The sequence below is a fragment of the Trachypithecus francoisi genome, unplaced genomic scaffold (genome assembly GCF_009764315.1).
Source record: "Trachypithecus francoisi isolate TF-2019V2 unplaced genomic scaffold, Tfra_2.0 Lachesis_group2, whole genome shotgun sequence".
Taxonomy (NCBI): domain Eukaryota; kingdom Metazoa; phylum Chordata; class Mammalia; order Primates; family Cercopithecidae; genus Trachypithecus; species Trachypithecus francoisi.
In genome coordinates, this window is record NW_022681465.1 from 68,324,280 (window position 1) to 68,346,122 (window position 21,843).

At 42.1% G+C, this 21,843-nt stretch overlaps 1 protein-coding gene across 1 annotated transcript in view; it reads left to right on the plus strand.

The window, feature by feature from the left end:
- The window catches only part of ADAMTS12 (ADAM metallopeptidase with thrombospondin type 1 motif 12), a 411,005-nt gene that overhangs the window by 372,251 nt on the left and 16,911 nt on the right, over nucleotides 1–21,843 (plus strand). The window contains exons 21-23 of the mRNA XM_033179311.1: nucleotides 7,325–7,501; nucleotides 10,818–10,961; nucleotides 20,541–20,700. Of these exons, the coding sequence (XP_033035202.1) occupies nucleotides 7,325–7,501; nucleotides 10,818–10,961; nucleotides 20,541–20,700 (481 nt within the window). The remainder of the gene's footprint in view (nucleotides 1–7,324; nucleotides 7,502–10,817; nucleotides 10,962–20,540; nucleotides 20,701–21,843) is intronic.

A 21,843-nucleotide genomic window follows, 5' to 3' on the forward strand; every position in this document is an offset into this window, starting at 1 on the left:
AGCTTTAGTTTTCTCATTCCTGAAGTGAAGTGGATGATATTGCCTCTACTTACTTTGTAGAATTGTTGTAAGGATCAAAAGAGAAAATGTATGCAATGAACTCTGTACATGATAAAAGACCATTCAAATAAGGCCCTGGACAAACGTCCAGCTCTAGGTAAAGGTTAGGGCTGGCTATTGGACATTTACTAATCTCTTGCTTCCTGGACTTGGGGCAGGAGGCCTGTGGACAGGTTAGTGAAGTAAGCCCTGCCAATGGAGAAATTGACCTGAGAAAGTGTTCACTCCCCAGTACTACACAGTCAGGGTGCTCAACATGTTCCTGAACTCTGGAGGATTTGACCTACCGTGGGTGCTAGTGCTGCCACGTGCCTGGCATTGCATGGAAGGTTTGGATAAACAATTTTATTTTTACCATAATACAGGAGTTTATAATTCCCACTAAGGAAACTAGGGCTTAGAGTATTTAAATCATCAATATATACTTGATCACAAAACTAATACTAAATAGTCTTAATTCTAAGAAACTGTCACCTGGGGAATTATGTCATTTTAACTACAACTTTTCAGAAAAAAATGAAACACTACACAACTAATATGTACATCAGTTGTAGGACACATGCCAGTTTCAGAATGTTAAAATTTGTATGGGGGCGGCTAGGTGCAGTGGCTCATGCCTGTAATCCCAGCACTTTGGGAGGCCAAGGCAGGTGATCACTTGACCTCAGCAGTTCAAGACCAGCCTAGGCAATATGGCAAAACCCCATCTCCACTGAAAATACAAAAAATTAGCCCAGCTTGGTAGAGCGCATGCCTGTAGTCCCAGCTACTTAGGAGGCTGAGGTGGGTGGATCACTTGAGCCCAAGAAGCGAAGGTTGTGGTGAGCCAAGCAAGATTCTGCCACTGCACTCCAGGCTAGGCAACAGAGTGAGACCCCATTTTTTAAAAAAAATTCATATGGGAGAAAAAGTGATTCTTCTGATGGAAGAAATGTGGTAAGAGATAATAATGAGCTTGAAAAATCCTCAGCTGGGTTTGACAGCAAAACCATGCATCATCGGCAGCTCCACACACTTCCTCACTGACATTTTGTCTGCTGCTTCTGAAGTTTTAGGAACTGCTGATTTGACAACCCCTTTATTACTTCTGTTAGAATGAACATTGCCCTTTTCATAGTTGAGTCTAGCAGATCTTGATTTATTTCTGAAATGAATCAGAAAGATTTTTACCTTTTATTTGTAATAATCTGTCTTCCCACATAGGCAATGTTGCCATTTTATTTTAGCGGTAACTTTATCATCTAAGTTATTTGCTGGAAAGTAACAGGAAGTGACAGCCATTCCTTATGGCCTTGGATTTCATGTATTTGCTAACTAGTCCTTCTGTCTTATTCTAGTTCTTGTCTCCATGTTTATTGAATTTTACAGATTGTCTTTGGCAGTGCTGCATTTTATGGACCTGAAGTTTTACAAATGAATAAAATGGGGGAATAGCCTTTGTTTTGCTAAATACAGACAAACCATACTTTCATACACAGCATGTTCCCAAAAACATTTACTAAAGTCTAGTGTGCAAAAGTCAAACCTAGGATTGTATGTTATAGGAGAGCTTCTATTCTATGAAGGCAAAAATTGAGTAGCCAGAAAGGTGGATCATACACTGAGTATCCCTGCATTTATTTTCTGCCGAGACCAGCTCAGTTGGGAAGACCCTAATCCAGCGACGCTAGAGGAATTAAAGACACACACGTAGAAATATAGAGGTGTGAAGTGGGAAATCAGGGGACTCACAGCCTTCAGAGCTGAGAACCCCGAACAGAGATTTACCCACATATTTATTAACAGCAAGCCAGTCATTAGCATTGTTTCTATACATATTAAATAAACTAAAAGTATCCCTTATGGGAAACGAAGGGATGGGCCCAATTAAAGGAATAGGTTGGGCTGGTTAACTGCAGCAGGAGCATGTCCTTAAAGCACAGATCGTTCATGATATGTTTGTGGCTTAAGAATGCCTTTAAGCGGTTTTCTGCCCTGGGCAGGCCAGGTGTTCCTTGCCCTCATTCCCGTAAACCCACAACCTTCCAGCATGGGCGTTATGGCCATCATGAACATGTCACAGTACTGCAGAGATTTTGTTTATGGCCAGTCTTGGGGCCAGTTTATGGCCAGATTTTGGGGGGGCTTGTTCCCAACAGTTTTCTTCTTGATACAATTTTTTTCTGTATCTAAACCATCACCCTCTCTTGACATCCCTGAGCATTTCAGATTAAGAGATTCTCAAGAAGAAATGGTTAGACAAGTGCCAATTAAATGGAAGCCTTTAGGAACACATAAGAAATGACCCCAAGACCACCAATGTCCACACCACAAGGCTCTCCATAATGGCCTCTGCCCATCTTCTCTGTCTACCCCTACCCGCTACTCTAGCATTCTGACCAACTTACTGTTCCTAGTCAAGCCGTGTGGGTTCACAGCCTCTGTGCATGCCATTGCCGTCACTTCAAATGTCCCCCACACTATTTTGCCAGTCACGTGAGCATTTACTCATTAAGATTCAGCTCAAGCTTTGACTCCTTTATTTAAGCTATCCTTGACTTCTTCAGGTGAAGTTGACTGTGTCCTCCCTTGTGTCCTCACTAGATTGTAGATAACTATGGCTTGTAATCTTTATTTCTTCTATTCATTTATGTGACTTCCCCTGCCCCAGCTAGATTGCAAACCACTTAGGGTAGAGATACAGAACTTGGAACATAGTAAGTGCTCAATGAGGGGAAAGTGGGATGGGGAGAGGGACAGGCAGACCCATGAATTTTGATGCTGTTCCGCTTAGAATTTTTGGAATAAATTTTTTTAACTTTTATTTTCAGTTTGGGGTACAATTGCAGGTTTGCTACATAGGTAAACTTGTGTCATGGGGGTTTCTTGCACAGATTATTTCATCACCCAGGTATTAAGCCTGGTGCCCATTAGTTATTTTTCCTGATCCTCTCCCTCCTCCCACATTCCACCCTCCATTAGTCCCCAGTGTGTGTTGTTCCCCTCCATGTGTCCATGTGTTCTCATCATTTAGCTCCCACTTGTAAGTGAGAACACGTGATATTTGGTTTTCTGTTCCTATGTTAGTTTGCTAAGGATAATGGCCTCTAGCTCTATCCATGTTCCTGCAAAGGACATGTTCTCATTCTTTTTTATGGCTTTGTAGTATTCCATTGTGTATATTACCACATTTTCTTTATCCAGTTTATCATTGATGGGCATTTAGGTTGATTCCATGTCTTTGCTGTTGTGGATAGTGCCACAGTGAACATATGTGTACATGTGTCTTTATTACAGAATAATGTATATTCCTTTGGGTATATACCCAGTAATGGAATTGCTGGGTCAAATAGTATTTCTGTCTTTAGGTCTTGAGGAATCACCAACACTGTCTTTCACAATGGCTGAACTAATATACTCTATTACCAACAGTGTACAAGCATTCCTTTTTCTCCACAGCCTCGTCAGCATCTGTTATTTTTTTACTTTTTAATAATAGCCACTTTGACAGGTATGAAATAGTATCTCATCGTGGTTTTGATTTGCATTTCTCTAATGACCAGTGATGTTCAGCTATTTTTCTTATGACTGTTGACCTCATGTATGTCTTTTTTTGAAAAGTGTCTGTTCATGTCATTTGCCCACTTTTTTATGTGGTTGCTTGTTTTTTGGGTTTTTTTGTTTTTGGGTATAAATTTAAGTGCCTTAGAGACGTTGGATATTAGAGCTTTGTCAGATGCATAGTTTGCAAAAGTTTTCTCCCATTCTGTAGGTTGTGTGTTTACTCTGTTGATAATTTCTTTTGCTGTACAGAAGCTCTTTAGTTTAATAGATCCCATTTGTCAATTTCTGCTTTTATTGTAATTGCTTAAGAACAAAGCTAGAGGCACCAGGCTAAGAGACTTCAAAGTATACTACAGGACTATAGTAACCAAAACAGCATGGTACTGGTAAAAAAACGGACACATGGACCAATGGATCAGAATAGAGAACCCAGAAATAAGACCGCACACCTACAACTATCTGATCTTTGAATTATTTTAAGGGTCTTTTGAATGTGTTTAGCATAAGGAAAAGGTCAGAAAGGAATTCTTTCCATATCCCAATTTAGTATTTGATGTATAACTTTGAGAGGAAGAAAGTATTCTGAAATCAAAACAGAGCACAAACTCAGTGATCTCATACATTTATGACACTCTAGAATGCTGTGATAGTTTAATCATCTAGTTTATCCTCTTTCGAATACCAATGGAGAAATGGAGGCTTAGAGAAGTACAGTGATTAATCTGCAGTCACATAGCCACTTGATGCCAGGGTCATAGATGGATTTGGTCTGTTAGTTCCCCAATCCTATGTTTGCTAGTTGTGCTATATTTCTCTGAACACTCTGTAGAAGTCCAACCTGGGAAGTGTATTAGGAAGACTTCATAAATCAAAAATAGCACAAGAAAGAAAACATTTCGATTTCATTTTACCTCTGCCAGTGGCCCCAGTAAGCTAAGGGTATTTTTCATTCTAACTCAGTTTGCTTTGCAAATCACAGGAGTTAAACAAACTGATATAGTGATGTGGTAACTGGATTCTATCAGACCTGTTTGGTTTCAACAGGGCATTAGCCAGTCTTTCTGTTCTCATTAGCCTGCCTCTTGTCCTTAGTCTGGTTTGCAGGCTTTACATTAGGAAAACAGGAATACAAATGGCCCTCCTCTCAGGCAATAAGAAAATGAATATCACAATTGTCATTCAGCACACAAAAGCAAAAGAGCATTAGGACGGGAGTGACTTAATATGCTGTCACTTCCCTCTTGCTAACAGAATCAGAGGCTCTTTTGAAAATGGAATGGAATAATCATAGATTTAGTGAGTGTCTTCCATTACTGACTTCAGCGTATTAATAAATTTTATTTCCCACTGAATGTGAACATGCTCTTGACAAAAGAGTAATGCTAATTTGACAAATAAATTTAGGAATAACAGATTATACCAACAAATGAAAAATAAAAAAGTAAAGCCTCATTTTATGCTTATTTTATGTCCCCTTTTCCTAATAAAAAGTACTCTTGTTTTAACTATGTGCTATTTCCTGGAAATTTATTTTGTCAGACAAATAGTTGCTTTGAGTGGAAGCTATTAACATGCTTTCTCATTTGTTCTGTGGTAAATTTTAAGTTTGCTGTTACTGTTTTTCTCTGTGTGTTTCCTGTGTGGCAGGAAAATAAAGTTTTCCATTTGTACTTTTGGGAAGCTGTTAGCAGGTATTGCTTATTTCTGATAACCTAAACACACTTGATTTATGGAAGTATCAGAGCATCAATCTGCCCCCTCGTCACATGGGCCCATGTGTTTCCAAGCTACAGACCAATGTTTGAAGTCAGGTGACTTGGTGAAATCTGCCAATCAGAGGAAGAAGGGGGAGCAGTGTTTTGGAGTCTATGTCTACTGAAAAGTCTTGAAGAATTTTCTTTCCTCAACCACGGCCCTAGAATCATGGCTATTCCACCATAGCCAGAAAGACAGCATGGTCTTTTACCCTTTAGAGAGAAGAGCCAGATGAAAATATACCTTACAGCAAGGGACACCCTCTCTTGGTGACTTGTTTCCTTGGCCAAGACTGCCAATGAGATCATTGATGGAAGGATTCAGAGGGTAAAGAAACACATTATTTATCCTGTAATTACCAGAGATCTCTTTAGCCCATTAGGAGCCCTTCCAGCTGGCATTTTCTCATAATTCAATGTTGATTCAACAGCTTCATAATGGCCATCTACACTGTGCCCATCCCTGTGCTAGGGACCCATGGTGTGATGCAGAACAGCGCAGGGCAGGCTGTGCTTTCATGGCAGTGATGGATAGTAGAAAGGATGGACAAAATCAATAAAAGTTGCTCTGCAGTTTAGCTTTATGAGATGAAAACAGAAGAGGAGCTGAGACAAATTACAAGAGAAATCACCTCCTTTAGCTCAGGTATTCCAGGAGGACCTCTCAGAAGAAGTGCCACTGAAACTGAGGCATAAAAAAAAGGAACAGTAGTGGGTAATGCAGAGAATAGAGGAAGGAACATTCAGGACATGGGAACCCCAAGGACATGGTATTAACCTGAGGAGAACCTGGGGAAGAACCTGGGCTGACGAGCACAGATGTTAGCCTCCATCCCACCTACCTCAGTTCCCCACCTCAGTGTGGGCAGTGACAAGACCCGTCAGGCCAGGTCTGGCCATGAGACACCAGGCTGCAGAGGGAAGATAAGCAGAAGGGCTATGGCAAGCGCTAGAGTTCTAAACAGACCAGAGAGCAAGTCCCAGACGCTCAAGTTATGATCAGATAAAATCTTTATAGGTGGGGGAGTGGGGAACTGCCAAAATCCAAGTGGTCAGAGAGTCAACAAAAGCAGCACTCTGGAACAGGCTGGGTAAACTTGGTTGTAGGTGACCCAGGCCCATCAGTGTTTATCACCGTCCAAAGGAAGTCAGCAGCCTGCTGGGAAACCTGGGCTGCTGCACAGCAGGTGGGGTCAGAGAGGAGGGGAGTGAGTAGGGCCTGTGTAGTGGCTATCGGGGGCAAGTGCTGAGAAGACTCTCAGTGATGGCTGCAGGTGATGGCGCTGCAGGAAGAATGGTGAGGGTGGGGGCAAGGACAGCCTTTGCCCACACCCATAAGTCAAACCACTGAGTAGTTATTCAGTTTATTTCCCTACTCAAGGCCCTTCATGAGAGACACATAGTAACCTATTCTGCATCCAGCATCATAGAGAAAACCAGCATTCTGAAGGAAAGCTGGAGAAGGCTTAGCAGCAATGCCTACTCCTGGAAAGGGATAGGCAGGCCACTCTGCCTCCTATCTGGAAGAAGTAAATACTGACTTCCAGAGGGAACGGCCACCCACTGGGGCAGATGCTGTGCCAGCAGGCACTCCAGCCCCAGGGTCTATAATCTCCCCACAGCTGCGAGGTAGCAGTTATGATCCCAGTTTAGAGATGGGACACCTGAGGCTCAGTGTACTTCAGTGACAGGCCCAGGGGCTCATGACTAGTGAGTGGCAGAACTGGAATTCTCACCCACCTCTGTTGGCCCTCAAAACCCGCACACTCCTATGCATCTGTTTCCCAACATCAGGAGCTGCTGGGGTGCCTCCTGCTCTGTGGTATGGGAGTGAAAGCAGGGTTCACCGGAACTAGACCTAACCCCTCTTTATGACTGGATGCCTGGCACCTCCACGGCTGAGGGGAAGGAAGGGACGCCTGATGCCAATGACTCAGAGATCGCCTTTGCTTTTGCTCTCCACACAGTGCTCCAGAAACTGCAGTGGGGGCTTCAAGATACGCGAGATTCAGTGCGTGGACAGCCGGGACCACCGGAACCTGAGGCCATTTCACTGCCAGTTCCTGGCCGGCATTCCTCCCCCGTTGAGCATGAGCTGTAACCCCGAGCCCTGTGGGGTGTGGCAGGTGGAGCCTTGGAGCCAGGTATGGCCCCCAGAAAGGGAGAGATGTCTTCATACAACCTGGCAAGCCATGAATCTCAGTGTTACTGCATAAGTGTAGAAATCAGGGAAGACCACACCTGTGTCCTGCCAATGACTGGCCTCTGTTCAGTGACCCAACCCTGTATCTGGGAAGCTGAATGGGTCTAACAGTTTCAGGAGGTGAAAAAATTCCATGGAAAAGACAATGTGTTATGGTTTTAATCACAACAGTTCAGTGTTACGTTGCAATCTGGTCTCCCAATGGATATACCGGGGAATTGGTGTTCCTGCTGGGGAAATGAATACAATGGGATTATCTGAACAAGGACGAGTATGATGAGAGCCATTTGCAGACAGAGCCTAACATGCCTCTCTGAGGCTTCTGCAGTCAGGCTGGGAGAAACAGCCCTATCTTTTCCACACAGTATAATATTAGAGTTTCATCTCTTCTGTCACTCAGATCATTGTACAAATAGTGAGTGTGTGTGTGTGTGCTCTCTTTATGAGGGCCCTGGCTCTGCTGGGTCTTAGTTTTACTTTGACACATGAAAACAAGGTTACTTTGGTGAAGTTCTTTGGTGAAGTGTGATGATCTCAGTTTTCAACAGGCAAATGTTTAAATATCTCAACAGCTAAAACATACTCCCAACTACATCCACAAATGATAGAAAGAAGACCAAAAAATAAAAATTTAAAAAAGGAAGCCCGCATATTTTGAGTGCGTCCAGGAGCTAGGCAGTTTGCCTACAATACTTGATTTAATTCTCTCCATGACCTGGATGGTAGGCATTTTTTTTTTTTTTTTTTTTTTTTGAGACTGAGTCTCGCTCTGTCACCCAGGCTGGAGTGCCGTGGCGCGATCTCGGCTCACTGCAAGCTCCGCCTCCCGGGTTTACGCCATTCTCCTGCCTCAGCCTCCCGAGTAGCTGGGACTACAGGCGCCCGCCACCTCGCCCGGCTAGTTTTTTTGTATTTTTTAGTAGAGATGGGGTTTCACCATGTTAGCCAGGATGGTCTCGATCTCCTGACCTCGTGATCCGCCCGTCTCGGCCTCCCAAAGTGCTTGGATTACAGGCTTGAGCCACCGCGCCCGGCCTCGCAACCAGAAAGATTTGATTGCTCATCTTTGATTGCCCATCTTTGATCCTGCTGTGCTATGGAACTTAGCCCAATAGGCATTGAACAAAAAGTGAACTAAGGAGAAAGAATGAATCAATAACTACTTTGCGGGGCACTTACCATGTGCCAGTGAAGGGAAGGCAAAGAATCCCAACCTGAGGCTACAGAGTTAGTGTCAAAGCCTGTGGAGGACTGAGCCCCGACTTACTTACCACCCACCGGCCAAGCATCCACACTGATTCCTGAGGCTCTGGGCCACTACCTAAAGTTTTCTGGGGCAGCAGCCACCACTGTCCCCTCTTCATCCTCCTTCCTCTGCCTATTTCCGGAGTACATGAAGTGCCTGCTACTCCCAGGCTCTGAATCCAGACCTCCAAACTCTCCATAGGTACTGAGCCTGGCCTGGACCTGTTCAGGCAGCAGCTTCCACAATCCAGGAATTCAGAGAGGAGCTTAGATTGCCCTGTCAGAGAAATGGCATTTGCAGGCAATCAAAGATGAGCAATCAAATCTTTCTGGTTATGAAAAAGATCTATTCTTTTGTTTCCTCAGTAGCTTCTAGAATCCCCATCAGGAGCCTGTTCCCTGAAGCCCTTCTGTCACCCTTCTTTCTAAACTGCCCTGTTTTGAGCAAACCACAAAGGTGATAGAGTTCCCTCTTAAGCAGCAGTAGAGATAGAAAACGTAAAAGTCAGTTGAGTACCCGGAGCTGCTGTTAAGGAACTGGGCATCTTTAGGTACTTTCCCTGCCCGTGGTGCTGATTGCCATCCTGGGAATGTTATGAACCCATCTGGCAAGCCTATCGGCCCGCCCCGACTACCCTCCATGGCAGATGCATTTTAGCTGTGGGACCATCTCTACACCAGTAGTAGTCAAGCTTTATCATGCTTCAGGACAACCTGGAGGGCTTGTCAATGCACGGATGGATGGGTCCTACCCCCAGAATGGCCAATTCAGGGGATCTGAGGTGGGGCCTGAAATTTTGCATTTCTAACAAATACTCAGAAGATGCTGAAGTTGCTGGTCTGAGGAACATTTGAGAACCACTTTTTTGACCCCATTTTCCTGGAAATTACTTGCCCAGGTGGTGCTGAATCTGTGTGCACATAGGTAGATATGCACAAGAACCCCGGATGTGGAATTCCTCTCCCTGTCTCCTCAGATGGGGTTAAAAACATATTGAATAAGTGGGAAAAAGTTGATGTTGATTCGCAAAGCTGGAATATTGTGAAGGTGTGCTACATTAGTTCTTTTATCGAGCAGAAAAGATTAATTGCATATAATTTCCCTGTTTTCCATGATACCACCACACACATACTACCTGATGTGATGGACATGATGTTTGCAAGGCAGCCATAATTGTCTTGTTGTTATTGTTGTAGCCATGCTAAAACTAAGATTTTTCAAAGTGCTTTTCAAAATACTCAAAGAACTTTTCAAATATTCTTGGCGAATTATTTTGTTTCCTCCTAAAAAAACTCATGCACATGAGATAATGTATCTTATAGAATTATTCTAGTAAGCAAAAACCTGACATGTTTCAGAATTCTACCCTTTTAGAAGTCTGACTTGTCACCTTGAATTTATTTTATGAGTGTTACAGCCAATGCATCTAAGTCCTGAGTGAATCCATCCATTTTATTACTCCTACTATGGACAAATTTAATTATAAAACTTTATGCAGTGGAAAAGGAAGACTAAATATCATTTTAATATGAGGCAAACAAAATTGTATTGCAAATGTGTGACCCCTTTGGGGCTGTCAGAGATAATCATTATAAAAAACCTAAATTTTACATTTTTGTTTCTAAAAAGCTTTTTTCAAAAGACAAAATGCAGATAAAATAATGTCCATTCTGGAATGACCACTCATTTAGGCTTTTAAAAAAAATTCCTTCCTTTTGACATATTGTTTAACATTAGACTATTTGGCATCTTCTGACTTTTCTCCTCCTTATGTCTTCAGGATTTGCTTCATCAATATTTCTACCTCTCTTTAATTCTTGTTTCCCCACTTAAAAGAAAAATAGTGAGTGGTCATTGTAAGGAACTTGCAGGAATGCTATAAATTCCAATACATATACCTATATTCCTAATAACACTGTACACAACAAAAATGACAATATGAAGTTCTTCACTTATCATCAAACATGTCTCCACCTGACTTTTATCTAATCTTGTCACTGCTGTATATCAGTGCTCCAGGTCCTGTGGAGGCGGAGTTCAGGAGAGAGAAGTGTTCTGTCCAGGAGGCCTCTGTGACTGGACAAAAAGACCCACATCCACCATGTCTTGCAATGAGCACCTCTGCTGTCACTGGGTCACTGGGAACTGGGACCTGGTAAGACTCGTTTATTCATACTTTTTTTTACTTTAGCTTTTTTTTTTTTTTTAAGTACTTTAAGTTCTAGGGTACATGTGCACAACATGCAGGTTTGTTACATAGGTTACATGCCATGTTGATTTGCTGCACTCACCAACTCATCATTTACGTTAGGTATTTCTCCTAATGTTATCCCTCCCCCAGCTCCCCACCCCCCCACCCCCTGACAGGCCCCAGTGTGTGATGTTCCTCACTCTGTGTCCAAGTGTTCTCATTGTTCAATTCCCACCTATGAGTGAGAACATGCGGTGCTTGGTTTTCTGTCCTTGCGATAGTTTGCTGAGAATGATGGTTTCCAGCTGCATTCATGTCCCCACAAAGGACATGAACTCATCCTTTTTTGTGGCTGCATAGTATTCCATGGTGTATATGTGCCACATTTTCGTAGTCCAATCTATCATTGATGGACATTTGGGTTGGTTCCAAGTCTTTGCTATTGTGAATAGTGCTGCAATAAACATACGTATGCATGTGTCTTTATAGTGGCATGATTTATAATTCTTTGGGAATATACTCAGTAATGGGATGGCTGGGTCAAATGGTATTTCTAGTTCTAGATCCTTGAGGAATCACCACACTGTCTTCCACAATGGTTGAACTAATTTGCACTCCCATCAACAGTGTAAAAGCATTCCTATTTCTCCACATCCTCTCCAGCATCTGTTGTTTCTTGACTTTTTAATGATGGCCATTCTAACTGGCATGAGATGGTATCTCATTGTGGTTTTGATTTGCATTTCTGTGATGACCAGTGATGATGAGCATTTTTTCATGTGTCTGTTGGCTACATAAATATCTTCTTTTGAGAAATGTCTGTTCATATCTTTTGCCCACTTTTTGATGGAGTTGTTTGTTTGTTTTCTTGTAAATTTGTTTAAGTTCTTTGTAGATTCTAGATATTAGCCCTTTGTCAGATGAGTAGATTGCCAAAATTTTCTCCTATTCTGGAGGTTGCCTGTTCATTCTGATGGTAGTTTCTTTTGCTGTGCAGAAGCTCCTTAGTTTAGTTGGATCCCATTTGTATATTTCGACTTTTGTTGCCATTGCTTTTGGTGTTTTAGTCATGAAGTCTTTGCCCACGCCTATGTCCTGAATGGTATTGCCTAGGTTTTCTTCTAGGGATTTTATGGTTTTAGGTCTAACATTTAAGTCTTTAATCCATCTTGAATTAATTTTTGTATAAGGTGTAAGGAAGGGATCCGGTTTCGGCTTTCTACATATGACTAGCCAGTTTTCCCACCACCATTTATTAAATAGGGAATCCTTTCCCCATTGCTTGTTTGTGTGGGGTTTGTCAAATGGCTGTAGATGTGTGGTGTTGTATCTGAGGCCTCTGTTCTGTTCTATTGGTCTATATATCTGTTTTGGTACCAGTACCATGCTGTTTTGGTTACTGTAGACTTGTAGTATAATTTGAAGTCAGGTAGCCTGATGCCTCCAGCTTTGTTCTTTTTGCTTGTGATTGTCTTGGCAATGCGGGCTCTTTTTTGGTTCCATATGAACTTTAAAGTAGTATTTTGCAATTCTGTGAAGAAAGTCATTAGTAGCTTGATGGGGATGGCATTAAATCTATAAATTACCTTGGGCAGTATGGCCATTTTCATGATATTGATTCTTCCTATCCATGAGCATGGAATGTTCTTCTGTTTGTATCCTCTTTTATTTTGTTGAGTAGTGGTTTGTAGTTCTCCTTGAAGAGGTCCTTCACATCCCTTGTAAGTTGGATACCTAGGTATTTTATTCTCTTTGTAGCAATTGTGAATGGGAGTTCCCTCATGATTTGGCTCTGTTTGTCTGTTATTGGTGTACAGGAATGCTTGTGATTTTTGCACATTGATTTTGTCTCCTGAGACTTTGCTGAAGTTGCTTATCAGCTTAAGGAAATTTTGGGCTGAGACAGTGGTGTTTTCTAAATATACAATCGTGTCATCTGCAAATGGGGACAATTTGATTTCCTCTTTTCCTAATTGAATACCCTTTATTTCTTTCTCTTGCCTGATTGCCCTGGCCAGAATTTGCAACATTATGTTGAATAGGAGTGGTGAGAGAGGGCATACTGGTCTTGTGCCTGTTTTCAAAGGGAATGCTTCCAGTTTTTGTCCATTCAGTATGATATTGGCTGTGGGTTTGTCATAAATAGCTCTTATTATTTTGAGATACATTCCATCAATACTGAATTTATTGAGAGCTTTTAGCATGAAGGGCTGTTGAATTTTGTCAAAGGCCTTTTCTGCATCTATTGAGATAATCATGTGGTTTTTGTCATTGGTTCTGTTTATGTGATAGATTACATTTATTGATTTGAATATGTTGAACCAGTCTTGCATCCCAAGGATGAAGCCCACTTGATCATGGTGGATAAGCTTTTTGATGTGCTCCTTGATTCGGTTTGCTAGTGTTTTACTGAGGATTTTTGCATCGATGTTCATCAGGTATATTGGTCTAAAATTGTCTTTTTTTGTTGTGTCTCTGCTAGGCTCTGGTATCAGGATGATGCTGGCCTCATAAAATGAGTTAGGGAGGAATCCCTCTTTTTCTATTGATTGGAAGAGTTTCAGAATAAATGGTACTAGCTCCTCTTTGTACCTCTGGTAGAGTTTGGCTGTGAATCCGTCTGGTCCTGGACTTTTTTTGGTTGGTAGGCTCTTAATTACAGCCTCAATTTCAGAGTCTGTAATTGGTCTATTGAGATATTCAACTTCTTCTTGGTTTAGCCTTGGTAGGGTGTATGTGTCCAGGAATTGATCCATTTCTTCTAGGTTTTCTAGTTTATTTGCATAGAGGTATTTATAGTATTCTCTGATGGTAGTTTGTATCTCTGTGGGATCAGTGGTGATATCCCCTGTATCATTTTTTATTGCATCTATTTTATTCTTCTCTCTTTTCTTCTTTATTAGTTTTGCTAATGGTCTATCAATTTTGTTGATCTTTTCAAAAAACCAGCTCCTGAATTCACTGATTTTTTTGAAGGGTTTTTTGTGTCTCTGTCTCCTTCCATTCTGATCTGACCTTAGTTGTTTCTTGCCTGCTGCTAGCTTTTGAATTTGTTTCCTCTTGCTTCTCTAGTTCTTTTAATTGTGAAGTTAGGATGTCGATTTTAGATCTTTCCTGCTTTCTCTTGTGGGCATTTAGTGCTATAAATTTCCCTCTACACACTGCTTTAAATGTGTTCCAGAGATTCTGGTATGTTGTATCTTTCTTCTCTTTGGTTTCAAAGAACATCTTTATCTCTGCCTTCATTTTGTTATTTACTCAGTAGTCATTCAAGAGCAGGTTGTTCAGTTTCCATGTAGTTGTACAGTTTTGAGTGAGTTTCTTAATTCTGAGTTCTAATTTGATTGCACTGTGGTCTGAGAGTCAGTTTGTTGTGATTTCCGTTCTTTTATATTTGCTAAGGAGTGCTTTACTTCCAATTATGTAGTCAATTTTAGAATAAATGTGATGTGGTGCTGAGAAGAATGTATCTTCTGTTGATTTGGGGTGGAGAGTTCTGTAGATGTCAAATAGGTCTGCTTGGTGCAGAGCTGAGTTCAAGTCCTGGAGACCCTTGTTAACCTTCTGTCTTGTTGATCTGTCTAATATTGACAGTGGGAGGTTAAATCTCCCATTATTATTGTGTGGGAGTCTGAGACTCTTTGTAGGTCTTTACGGACTTGCTTTATGAATCTGGGTGCTCCAGTATTGGGTGCATATATATTTAGGATAGTTAGCTCTTCTTGTTGAATTGATCCCTCTACCATTATGTCATGGCTTTCTTTGTCTCTTTTGATCTTTGTTGGTTTAAAGTCTGTTTTATTAGAGACTAGGATTGCAAACCCTGCTTTTTTTTTTTTTTTTTTTTTTTTTTTTGCTTTCCATTTGCTTGGTAGATCTTCCTCCATCCCTCCACTTTGAGCCTATGTGTGTGTCTCCTGAATATAGCACACTGATGGGTCTTGACTCTTTATCCAATTTGCCAGTCTGTATCTTTTAATTGGGGGCATTTAGCCCATTTACATTTAAGGTTAGTGTTGTTATGTGTTAATTTGATTCTGTCATTATGATGTTAGTTGGTTATTTTGCCCATTAATTGATGCAGTTTCTTCATAGCATCGATAATCTTTAAAATTTGGCATGTTTTTGCAGTGGCTGGTACCAGTTGTTCCTTTCCATGTTTAGTGCTTTCTTCAGGAGCTCTTGTAAGGCACGCCTGGTGGTGACAAAATCTCTCAGCATTTGCTTGTCTGTAAAGGATTTTATTTATCCTTCACTTATGAAGCTTGGTTTGGCTGGATATGAAATTCTGGGTTGAAAATTCTTTTCTTTAAGAATGTTGAATATTGGCCCCCACTCTCTTCTGTCTTGTAGGGTTTCTGCCGAGAGATCCACTGTTAGTCTGATGAGCTTCCCTTTGTGGGTAACCCAACCTTTCTCTCTATCTGCCCTTAACATTTTTTCCTTCATTTCAGCCTTGGTGAATCTGATAATTATGTGTCTCGGGGTTGCTATTCTCAAGGAGTACATTTGTGGTGTTCTCTGTATTTCCTGAATTTGAATGTTAGCCTGCCTTGCTAGGTTAGGGAACTTCTCCTGGATAATATCTTGAAGAGTATTTTCCAACTTGGTTCCATTCTCCCCATCACTTTCAGGTACACTAATCAAACGAAGATCTGATCTTTTCACGTAGTCCCATATTTCTTGGAGGCTTTGTTTGTTCCTTTTTACTCTGTTTTTTCTAAACTTGTCTTCTCGCTTTATTTCATTAATTTGATCTTCAAACACTGATACTGTTTCTTCCACTTGATTGAACCAGCTATTGAAGCTTGTGCATGCATCACGAAGTTCTCATGCCATGGTTTTCAGCTCCATCAGGTCTTTTAAGGTCTTCTCTACACTGTTTATTCTAGTTAGCCATTCATCTAACCTTTTTTCCAAGGTTTTTAGCTTCCTTGTGATGGGTTAGAACATGCTCCTTTAGTTCAGAGAACTTTGTTATTACCAACCTTCTGAAGCCTACTTCTGTCAACTTGTCAAAGTCATTCTCCATCAAGCTCTGTTCTTGACCTCAGGTGATCCACCTGCCTTGGCCTCCCAAAGTGCTAGGAGTACAGGCATGAGTCACCACGCCTGGCCAGAATTTTATTTTCAATATTGCTGATAGAGTATAATTTATGCAATAAACAAACTTAGGGAGAATAATACCTCTTTCCTTCATTTACAGTTTAATTATTTTGTTCCATCAAACAGGCTGGCCATCTGGCAAACTGATCTGTGGACTGACAAGAGGCCTGAAACTCACTAAGTCTGACTATGCCTAAAGCTTTAGGACAGATGCCAACTACTCTTTGCTCTAGGAAAAGCCAGGATTTCAATTTGAGACCAGCCTGGCCAACATTGTGAAACCCCATCTCTACTAAAAATTTTAAAATTAACCAGATGTGGTGGTACATGCCTGTAATCCCAGCTACTTGGGAGTCTGAGGCAGGAGGATCACTTGAACCCAAGACATGGAGGTCACAGTGAGCCGAGATTGCACCACTGCACTCCAGCCTGGGTGACAGAGCGAGACTCCATCTCAGAAAAACAAAATAAAGAAAATTATCCCATGGACAGAGTCTGCCATCATTCTGACTTGTCTTATCCTAGGTTTTCTATCAAATAAAGTCTCGAGAAAAAATTTAACTTTATTTGAAAATTCAATGCCAGGGAAGCAGGGGTGACAGAAAAGAGAAAGGAGGCAGAGAAGGGGAGTCAAAAATGAAGTGGTATGTTACTAGACTGATTATCTTACCTAACTGACCATCGTTTGGTGTCAGGAGCAACTGATTGCTGGTTCTCACAGGAAAGCTTCTAAAACCTGTGTGACCTACTGCATGTTGTGGCAGTTTATCCAGGAAGGGAGGGACGAGTAGGAAAGGAGAAGAGTTATCCACTGACTCCTGTCTCCCTTTGGTGGAGTCTCCCTTTAGAGGGCTAATATCGCCATACTTCTGAATTGTCCAGATATGGGCACTGAGCAAGTCCCATTGTGTCTCATGTCTCACTGGCAACAAGAAAGCCCAATCAGAAGCAGGGAGGCATGAGGCATCGTGATATGGTTTGGCTCTGTGCTCCCACCCAAATCTCATCTCAGATTGTAATTCTCACGTGTTAAGGGAGAGACCCAGAGGCAGGTGAGTGCATCATGGGGGCAGTTTCCCCTATGCTGTTCTTGTGATAGTCAGTGATTTCTTATGAGATCTGATGGTTTTATAAGGGGCTCTTCCCACTTCACTTACCACTCTCTCTCACCTGCTGCCATGTAAGTTGTGCCTCTTCCCTTCCACCATGATTGTAAGTTTCCTGAGGCCTCCCCAACCCTGTGGAACTCTGAGTCAATTAAACCTCTTTTCTTTATAAATTACCCAGTCTCAGGTATGTCTTTATAGCAGTGTGAAACCAGGCTAATACAAATGGCATGAGGTGAAGGCCACTGGGCTGTGCTTTCAGAAAGTTGGTTGGCACCTCAGCTGGGACAGATCCTAGGGTCACGAGCTGGGAGACAGGGGAGCCAAGATGGTCTGATACACTAACATCACAACTACTAACATTTTTATAAAGTAACTTGTTCCCATGCATGTATGTTTTGATGGTTGTAATTATTACACACACGGGAATGCAGTATTTTGCCCAACATAATGCTCCCAGCTATCTGTAGGTTGCTATACAGTTCGTAATTCTCATTGTTTATAGTTGCATAGTTGCACCGGCACAGCCATGATCCACTCTAATGCTGTGTCAAATTGGCGGTCTATTGGCAGTCAGACATGTGAGGCACAATAGGCTTGACTCTAACACCAAATTCACTTAGCTGTGTAGAAAGATACAAGCAGGAATTATATTAGGCACAACAGCCTCATCTCTGCAGGAGGTTGCTACCGAAGGATACAAGTTCAGCAACTATCCAAGAGTACAACTTCATTTGCTTCCTTGTCTGTCAAGCGTGGTATGTATGGGTAGCAAGAAATGAGAGCCAAGGTGCACGCAGGTCACCTTGACACAAAGAAGCCTCAGCCTCAGTTTCCTGCCAATATTTTAAACTATTTTGGTCACACATGCCCAAGGCCACATGCCAACTCACAGGCCTCCAGTAGGGAACAGTCCTACAGTCAGGAATTTCCTAGTAGACAAGACAGTCATCATCTTTTGCATTTACCTTAACTCTGTAGTGTCCAAGGAAACCATACTTCAAGGTCATTTTTCTCTCCAAGTACTCTGAACCAGGACCAATGTTAATCCTTTCTTTACAGTAATATTCCATCAAGTTGATTGATCATATTTACTTAACAGTTTCCCCTTTGTTAGGATGTTTATCTGTTGGCACCCAATAAATAGTTACCAAACTAATATTCACTGCTATGAGCAAGATTTGTGTACCTAGTCTAGCCATGAACTTCCCAAAATTCATCATTAACGTAATGGCAGATTGGATCAAGGCAGCAGTGGCCTTCTCCAGCCACATGGGCCTGAGCAGAGACCTTGCTTACTCTTGGCAGGCCTTGCCCCAGCTGCCTGGATATATTTCAGGACTAGGCTCTTCATAAATATCTCAGAACTCTGTATAACAAAATACGTACCTCTAATCAAAGCAAACATGACATCTAAAAGAGAAAATGTGATGTAATGCGAGGTCATAAAAATGCTGTAAGTTTGGGCCCATTTAGGGAAACAATCTCATGGAAGATTAAAAATTGTAAGAGAACATTTTTAAGCCTCCCTTTCAACTCCCTGAAGGAGTTCCAGGTGAGTCTATTGGGAGTGGACATGGGTTGAAGTTCCTTAGAAGAGCTGTGTGTCAGGAATTCACCAATTATGCATAGCAAAGAATGGGGGGATAATGAGAGAGTGGTTAACACCTACCAGGCCAGCCTTTGGAATCACTCATAACCTCCATGATCTATTATTAGGTGAAACTACACAAGCTATGGATTGAACATATACATTTGCCTTTGTTCCCAAAACTCCACTAAATAGGCAGAAGGGATAAAATACTACAACTGGCACAAGCCCACAAGGACAAAGATGGGGGCAGGAGACAAGAGCAGAGAGATGGGTCCATACAATTTTGGAATCTGTAAAATTACCCTGATTTATCTTTAGCTCCCCCTCACCAAAAAAAAAAAAAAAAAAAAAAAAATTGGAATCTGGAAACAGATGACTAAACTTCCAGTTGACTTAGCGAGTGTGCCAGAGGAAAAAGTAACTAGGTGTGGTGGCACACACCTGTAGTCCCAGTTACTTGGGAGTCTGAGATAGGAGAATCACTTGAACCAGGGAGAGGGAGGTTGCACTGAGCTGAGACTGTGCCACTGCCTTCCTGCCTGGGTGATAGAGCCAGACTTTGTCTCAAAAAAAAATGGTTTAAATGGTGTATTTTATGTTTTATATATTTTACCTCAAAAAATAATAATTTAAGAAAAGAGCATATGTGGTAAATTCAGGCACATTTTTTTACATCCTGAAGAATCTTACGTAAACTGCTTCTACAGGCCAGTGAATCTCCCTCCTGCAGCCAGGTGGGCGATCATAACATTGCAGTGGAACCTTATCATTAGAATGGCTTGAGAGGACCTGGTCCGGCTAGGCACAGAGCCGGGTCTGCTGTTGCTCTCTTTCTTCCCCAGCTTCCATGCTCAGCCCTGTCCCTACCCCCATTCCATATTCTCTCCATGCCACTGGGGTCTTTTCCCTCCCACTTTCCTTTTTACCCAACGCTCATCTCTCCTAGTAGCTCCACCCCTTTTCCTCACATCCAATCCCCAGCCCCAAATCAAAATTAGTTCAGACCAAGGTACCACGATCCAGATGTGGAACTGTATTCTGCTTTGCTTGCAGTTCAGCCTCCCTCCATATGTTTCACTCCATATACTCATGATGCAAAAATGAATGTTTGGGTTGGGAGTTCCAGCTAGAACCAAGGGTGCGAACCCCATGGGCAATGCCTCCCTCCTTCCTGTTCGTCTCTAAGCACATGCTTCATTCCATTCACCTTTTCTTCCATTTGGTTTTCACTCATTTTACTTAGCAGGAAATGTGGCCACCAACAACACCCAAGTTCTCAAATTTCAGCCTTAGATGGAATCTCTTGCTGGGTGGGTCTCAATTCAAATTACCAAGGAAGTGACTTATTGGCCCCGCTTGATGCAGGGACCTTTCCTAGACCAGTCATGGGTGGCCTGGCTGGGTCCCACGGCACCAACATAGGTTCCTGGAGCCCAGTGCTGTAGTCATGTGACGAGAGACATCAGACCATTCTGAAATGTGTGAAAGAGGAGAACGTTCTGCAGAGAACCTAATAGTAAACTCAGTCAGATCCAATCCACACAGCCTATAGTACAGAGTCTTTCTAAACTCACATCTCCAAATTATTAGTACCTTTATTCTATGACTCCTTCAAAAAGGTTTCTAGTTACTGAGATGTTTCCATTCTTGACCACAGTGGGGTTGGTGGTGTTCTACTGGTGTTTCCTGGGGAGTCATGGGGACGACTTCTGACTCTCTGTTCACCCTCTCTTTCAGTGTTCCACTTCCTGTGGAGGTGGCTTTCAGAAGAGGACTGTCCATTGTGTGCCCTCAGAGAACAATAAAACTGAAGACCAAGACCAGTGCCTGTGTGATCACGAACCCAGACCTCCAGAATTCAAAAAATGCAACCAGCAGGCCTGCAAGAAAAGTGCCGGTGGGTGAATGGGTTTGCTTGGGGAGAAAGAGATCTTTGCACAAATGTCATCCTACATGATGCAACTTGTAGATAGCTTTACATTTCTTTTACTCAACAGAAAATCTTAATGTTAAAGAGGTCAGCCGTTAACCCTGGGAACAAGCTATCTGATTTGGGGAGGTTTGAATCTTAACTTCTTGAGAGAGTATCTCATCCATTTTTCTTTTTTAATTATTATTATTTATTGACTACCATAAAATATGATTTTCTCTCTCTAAGCCTGTTCACACTAATGTCATCCAACATGGATGAGAATTATTTCTATGCTTTCAAAAATGTCTTAAGAGATATCCCAGCTTTTCTCAGGAACCCAGTCAAGTGTGAAGTGGTCCTCTCTATAAATCTGGTACCACTGTGTTAGGCCAGGTTCCCCAGAAGCAGGCTCTGGGGTGAAAGTGTGTGTGCAAGGGATTCATTAAGTATTTCCGGGGAAGATCATTAAGGGAGTGGAGGAAGCCAGATGGAAAAAGGAGGAGACACAGCCAGGATGCCTTCTCAGGAACCTGAGTCCTAGCTTCAGACTGGTCCTCCAGGCAGCTCCAGAGCACAGGTTATACCTGCGAGTTGTCCGCTCCTGAGCCAGCAAGCTGTACATTCACACTCCCACGCTCTTCAGCCATTGGACAGGGGCTACCCCAGGAGAAGTGAATTTGCAGGAGGCTCTCTGTGTGAGAGACAAAGGAGCTCCTACAGGCTGGGTAGGTTCAGCTACGATCTATAATGTCCATTCCACTGATTGTCTGGGCTTCATTGACATGTAAAATTTCTAAATTAAATTAAAAACAGCGAAGTGAGTACATTCAGTAGCTCATTAAAAGAAAATTTTGATAGCCCTTTGTGCTGGGAGAAAGGAGAGAAAGGCTAATGCCCATAATTTTGACTTGGGCAGCTGAGTAGATGACGCTACCATGCACTGAGAGAGGAAGCCTAACAGGGGCTTTGGGAAAGAGGGAAGGTAGTGAGTTCTGATTGGAACGTGTTTGTTAAGGAGTCTGTGAGTCATCTAGGTAGGGGTGTCCTGTGATTCGTTTGCTGTACAAGTGTGGAGGCCAGGAGAGAGATCTAGTCTGGAAATCCTGATCAAAATGCACTGAGCAAGGA